This window comes from Ananas comosus, linkage group 4 (genome assembly GCF_001540865.1).
Source record: "Ananas comosus cultivar F153 linkage group 4, ASM154086v1, whole genome shotgun sequence".
NCBI classification, from domain to species: domain Eukaryota; kingdom Viridiplantae; phylum Streptophyta; class Magnoliopsida; order Poales; family Bromeliaceae; genus Ananas; species Ananas comosus.
In genome coordinates, this window is record NC_033624.1 from 6,732,663 (window position 1) to 6,739,480 (window position 6,818).

The 6,818-nt window shown below is 35.6% G+C and overlaps 1 protein-coding gene across 3 annotated transcripts; it reads right to left on the bottom strand.

Annotated features, from left to right (window-relative positions):
* On the bottom strand, positions 437–6,583 carry LOC109708471 (aldose 1-epimerase-like). Of its 3 annotated transcripts, none has more exons than XM_020230227.1 (7): positions 6,555–6,583; positions 3,297–3,357; positions 3,109–3,232; positions 2,919–3,023; positions 2,356–2,664; positions 1,840–1,874; positions 437–693 (listed from the first exon to the last, which is right to left on the bottom strand). In XM_020230227.1, coding segments are annotated over exons 1-5 (543 nt in total). In that variant the 5' UTR covers positions 6,557–6,583; the 3' UTR covers positions 437–693; positions 1,840–1,874; positions 2,356–2,413. The 3 variants fall into 3 exon arrangements, with proteins under 3 accessions (XP_020085816.1, XP_020085818.1, XP_020085817.1); XM_020230229.1 differs by having other exon boundaries at positions 1,840–1,879; XM_020230228.1 differs by having other exon boundaries at positions 437–1,879.

A 6,818-nucleotide genomic window follows, 5' to 3' on the forward strand; every position in this document is an offset into this window, starting at 1 on the left:
AAAATGGACTCAGTGCGACGCAAGAGCAGAGTTTTAACATTGAAATCTGTAAAGTGCAGGTTTTCAATGTTGAGTACCGGCACTACAAAAAAATAGGCATATACCGGCAGCCAAAACCGCTGGAAAATAATACAAAAACTGCTGGTAATATTTGCTCCAGCAATTCTAAAACTGCTGGTAAAAGTATAGGTGACCGTTACAATATCCTTCCTGGTATAGCCTTTTCCCAGCACTTTTGCTAACCATTGGTGAAGATGATCTCTAGCAGCAATTCTTAAACCGTCGTTAAAACTACACGAAAAACACTGGCGCAAGGCGCATGTACCGACAGTTTTTGACCGTTGGCAATTTGAAACTAATATGAAAAAAAATACTAATATCAACAAATTACAATAGGACTTTTCCATTTGATATTAATTGTAAAACCAACAATATGTAATATCCGAAAAAAAAATAAGAGTCATATTACTAAATTGCAATAAGATGATACAATCATTCTTGAAACAAAACTATAAACAATGATCTAGAGCAGAAAATAAAATGCAACAAAATAAGTTTTTATATTCTAATAGAAATTAATGCAATAGAAATTTATTTGAACCCCAAATGTTAGAAAGCTAAGAAAAAAGAAAGTGAAAAGCTCCAGCTAAACGTCCTTGAATGCGAACGTCAAATTCTGCTTGTTGCTTCAATCTGTAACAAAAAAAATTGAAACATTCAAGTTGCATAAGCTCATTCCAACTGAGAATCTATCATAAGTAACATAGCAAAAAATAAAAGTATATATAACAGTCATAAGAACTAAATCTTTTTAGTTCCAATTAGTAGTCAGGTCAAATTAAGCAGTTTAATTGTCGTTTAATTAGAAGTATAAACTCAAATTAGAAACTTGATCCGAGTCTTTTATTGTCCCCTTATTGGGTTGGACTTCACTCGATCGGAAAGTACGAGCCAACTGCACATAGGGAAAGATCTTTCTCTATGCCAGTGATTTCAGAAAGGATTAACAACAATCCATAAACATCTGGCCAAATAATTATCAGTAGCATCTTATACCAAAAGCCTTGTTACTAGAAATTACTAAGCACTTTTAATCTGGCCTATATAGTTACTTTGTTATCAATCACATGCAAAAATCACCGAAACAAAGAGGTCTTTCTCGCACTTTCTCAGTTACATTCAAAGGTACTTCTAGCATTAACTCATATATGCCACTTACAAGTGGGTGGTTAGGAGAGGCCATAGTAAATTTTTCCACATTACTATCATTGCCATAAAATCCTTCATCTTCATGAACCATACTAAAGGTAAAATAGCCATTAAACTTAAAATATTAGGAACTTCCACCGGTCAAGAATTGTATTTAATTACAAGGTTTATATAATTATAAGGGTGGATCAGTATTTTCTTTTTAAACTTATAAAAGCATATTAATTATTCTAAAGGTTTCATAAAAATATGCTGGTAATTGGCTAGAAAAGAGAATGCTTTTGGGCTATAACAAGTTAGTTAAAGAACATTTAACAATATGCTTCTTTAGTTTCCAGTAAATTAAGAGTACGTATATATTTTAATTAATCTAAATAAATCTACGCAACTTGTTTTCACGTAGAGCAATAAACAAAGTTATCAATATAATTATGCACATTCATACACATCACACTAAAGATCGGGTAGGACTTTTAATTCACTTGAACAGAAGAGTCGCCGAGACAAGACAAAGGGAAGCTTAAGATAAAGCGCAAGCAAATTTTGCAGTTACTTTCAACCATGAAAACTGTTTCACCATACAAAACTAAGTAGCAAAATATGACAGCGGAGGAATATAGAGAAAATTACCTGGAACAGGCCTGAGAACTTGAAAGATTGATAAACTGTGCTATTTAAACAAGATCGATGCGTTAGTAAATAAACACCGACATTACTTTAAAAGAAGAACTAAGCAATATAGTTCTCTAGAGTATAGGGATTAATTATTCTAGAATAAACCAAAATAGTACTCAAGTTTGATAAATTGGAACATTCACATGACGGATAATCTATGCTGTTATCCAAAAATGAGTTTTAGAAGCAAATGGAAATCTACCTTTCAGTAGTTATTTCCGAAAATTTCTTCGGGGCCCACGACATAATTTTGTTTTCCACTACATCTCAAGGTTCTAGGTTTCTCAATCATTGGCGGCATTGGCCAAAAAGTCCTATCTTAGCTAATGATAGAAGAGTAGATTCAGGAAAACCAAACTTATAAAAGCAGAGATCTATTGATAGATTTCAGGTTGAAAAAGAACAGCACAATAAGAATTTTTGTATCAACAGTGATTAATAGAAATATAAAATAAGAAGCAGAAATTTTACCTGCTGTGCGGTAATATAACCATTATTATTATCCTTGATATTTGATGCACTGAGATCATCATTTCCACCCGAGCTTCCATTGGCCTGTTGGGATGAGGGATTCATCGACGGGGGTGATGTGAGACGCGAAGATTTGGACCGTGTTGGAGAGGATGGCGCCACTGTTGTCACCGCCGAGGTTCCAGTAGGTGTGCTGCGCCAGGTTGACCGGCGTCGCCTTGTAGACGGCGGTGGCATTCATGTGGCCGCTTAGCTCATACGGGCCCGAGATCTTGTAGGTGACATAAACGTCGAGATCACCAAGAAAACCTATTTTTAAAGTTACGTAGAAAACAATAAGACAAAGCAAAAGTCAAATGTTTGATAAGCAAAATTTCAAATTTCTACAGAATCTACTAGAATTGCTCGAACTGCTTCGCTCTGAAGCATTTCTACATAAACTCCATAAATTTCACATTTATTTACAACGAATAAACTATGAAAAGAACTAAAGCAGAAAATGTATGATTAAATATTTAAACAAATGTTACAAAATTATGTTATATATAGGCTTAAAAATGTACCTTGTTCCCCATCAAAACTATGGTAATACAATGTGATGTAAGGGTAATCACCATCCACTTTCTCCTTCACGGTCCAAATTACCTTACTAAACCCTCTGTGACCACCTAATTAATCAATAATTAAACGACATTAACGTAACGCAATTATATAATACAATTAATTAATATGGAGAAAAAAAAAGAAACGTACCATGGAGTGAGTTGTTTCCATTGTTAATAAATAATCGATAGGGTTTTCCATTTAACACGAAACGCCCACGAGCAATTCTATTTGCAACACACCCCACCAATGCCCCAAAATAAGTAGTATCATTCTACAAAACCATAAAAACAATTAAGACCCAGGCACAACAAAAGGAGAGAATCGACCGCCAGTACCGGCAGTGGGCTGATAAGAATGGGTATAATAACTTGAGGGCATATCGAATGGTTGCTGAACCTGCAAAATAGAAAAATCAAATTTATAATGTGAGCTAGCAGTTGTCTGAATTTCGAGAAATGCCAATTATGTCCACGATTACAGTTGCGAAATAGAGAAAAAAAACGCTTTCTCTGCTCTTCGCAGAAAACCAGAGCTGCAATCCATCATGATTACACTTTCTATCTTATTAGTTATATTCACATGCTGACAGCAAGAATTTTGAATAGAGAAAAACACAGAGGATAACACTATGAAAGTTAGATAAGATAGGAAAGTTAGTGCTTAAGTGGGAAAAATAGGGGATCATAGTGTAATTTGTTAAAAAATTGAGGAACTATCAATACATTTGAGTCTAGAGGAAATTAGAAAATACAGTCAACTTCGCTCCAATGATATCATTCCATCAGAAGAAAAATAAGAAACCGAGAGGTTAATCAAGGGAAGGAGCAGGAGGTGCCATGACATCTCATGCCACCTGATGGGTCAGTAGAAAATATCTAAAGAAGGGACATTCTGCATGATTACAATCACATGCAGAACAAACTAAATCCACCAACACAAACTGTTTAATAGATGCCATAGGACTAGCAAACTTGCACAAAGGACCTCAGGAGCCGAGGCTGTATGTTCTCTGGAATGATTCTCTTCTGCCTTCTCAGAAATGTTGGGCCTCTCTGAATCCCTCGATGGTAAGTTTTCTGATATTTGTTTGGATGACTGTTGATGCCCCAAATGCACAGCTCCTTCGATATTTGAGGATCCGTTAGGAATGCTGTGCATGAGTACAGAAGTAACAAAGTAAGGACAAAGAAACTCTTGACTATAGAAAATGGACGGCGTTTGAAAATTGAGAAAGTTTTAGAATGTCATCCACATGAAAGAAGAGCTACTCTTACTCGAAGACATCAGATAAAAGAAATTTCATAGCTCTGAATTTATGCCTACAAAATGTCTAATAGACCAAACATTCCATACACAAGTCTCCTGATTGCTACAATTTTAGCACTATAGCAAAAGAATGTTTAGAGCTAACCAGTATCAACAATACTTCACCAGACTCGTTAGAGAATGTGCACCCTTATTTCTTTATCAATTGTATTTCTCATTTAAATCACCGATAATGGGGAATATCTCACGAGTAACGGGAAGAAACCGACAAGCAATAAAAACCAAAACTACAAATACAGATAATTAGAACAAAATTAAGTGATCCATCAGGCTGTTATTCTAAATAGGTATTAATCCTGTTTCATTATTTCCTCTATTCCTTCTTATTGCCAATTCTAGCATTTTATGAATATAAAGACTAGAAGGATAGTTTTGGTTCATTCCATATTTGATCATATCACCATATAGGCTAAATTAACTGAAAAATGAGACCAAGGGGACATTTGGATTGACGTAATCGTNGCAAAACGGCAAAAACTGGCTCCTAGAGCCTAGGATCGAGGCATACTTGCAAGTCCATGCCTCAAGAAGATGAGGCAAATATTCACAGATTTTAAAAAACACAGGAACTAGAATTCAGCATCTATATATGATCAAATCATTTAATTGCATTATTACATTGTTAATGACATTGGGGTATACATTACATCAGGCTCCACCAAGAAATTAATGAATCCTAATTGAATAACAAAGTGGAGAAACTATAGTGCAGCCTAGCTCCATTCATATTATCCCCTGAATCTCAATTACATTAATTGAACCCAGTATTCTACTTCATAAAAAATTAAGGGGAGAACTAATTATTATTATTAGTATCAACAATATTAAAGAATCATCGTGCAGATCGAGTACAAGATAAAATGAGGAAATAGATGCTACACTTTCGACAGAACCCAAAGAGGAGAGTAGAAACTTTGGAGCATCGAGCAAACAAACATTTGTAGGAACAGATGAGGATGTTGACAATACTAATAAGATGTTCAGAATCAATCTCAAAATAATGCATTCTATCAACATCAACCTTACAGAGAATGAGATGACCAAATTACAGTGGTACAACCAAACATGCTTCAGTACAAACTCGAGAACAAGAACAGAAATTATCAAACCAATCAGTCCAAAGCTGAATTTTACTATCTCTTCCTAGGACAGTAATTCATTCCAAAGTATAAATGAACATGCAGGAACTTTACCGCGCCGATTACTTTTAACTTCAACTAAATTTCGGTTTCGAAACAAATTTAAAAGAGATGAGAATGTAGATGATTGAACATTGTCAAAAAACTGGATAATATCTCCCCCAAATCGCAAGCGAATCCAAAAATTAACTCCTGAAACCCCCCATTACGAACACTTCGGCTTAATTGAGAAGCTATTTGAGATCTCTAACACTGCGAGATCAAAGCCAAAAATGAAAGAAAAATTCGTTTTTCTCTCCTTCCATTCAAACTAGCCCAATTAAGGGCATTTCTGTAATTTTACTCAATATTTTTTTGGGAAAAATTATGGTTGGACCAATAGTTAACGAGCTAAATTGATGAGCTATAATTTTAATTAGTAATTTTACCAAACTGCCCATAACAGTTGGTGAAATCCCGAACAAACTCGCAGCTCAGGGCTGTACCGACAACTATTAGAAAAATTGCAATAACTCTTTCATCCGATATCCGTTTAAGGTGATTCAGGTTGCGTTAGAAAGATAACTCGACGATCTTTCCAACAAGACCAATTTCGCCTGAATCGGATGTCGATAACCTGGTTAAAAGTTTTCCCAAAGTGGCTGGTGGTGCAATAACAGATTAGACTCAACTGTTTCGAAATTTTCGTCCTCAAATAATTCGTTTCGAAATTTTCGTCCTCAAATAACATTTGTAATTAAGCTTTTAATTGTTGCATAAAGAGTAGTCTGATAATTAAGCAATGGATATTTAGAAAAAGAAAAAAAAAACTCAAAACAATAACCTAAAACAGAATCAAATTATACAATTAGAATGCTTAATTAGTTCAATGCATACCACATGTCATAGTTCAATGAACACCCTATTTCATAGATTTCAACAATTTTCTCCGATTAAACTTGCGTGTTTGGGGTCAAAGATAAAGACGAAAGTTGCCCATATCAAACAGATTTGAGTCTAATATTGACATTCTGGACTGATTCGGCGAGAAAATGGATATTGCGAAGTTATCATATCCAATCACATAAAGCTGCAACGAATCATCAAAATAAGAAATGTGTAAGGAGATATTCAGCGATTAGGGCATACATGCAATCCGGAGATCGTATCCCAGCGGGATAAGGCTTGATCGCCTCATCTTGTAGAGGTTTTGGCGGAGCGAGAGCTTCTTCAGGTGAGAGAGAAGCCGGACGCGGGTCGAGCTTGAATAGGCGATTGGCCGTGAGGTCCAGCTCCTCGATGCTCTCGGATCTCGACCTCTCCGAGATCGTGGTTGGTAGCTCGTGAGATCAAGGCACCGCACCTCCTCCTCCTCCTCATCATTGGCTCTTCGTCTCTAGCAGCTCGAGCTCA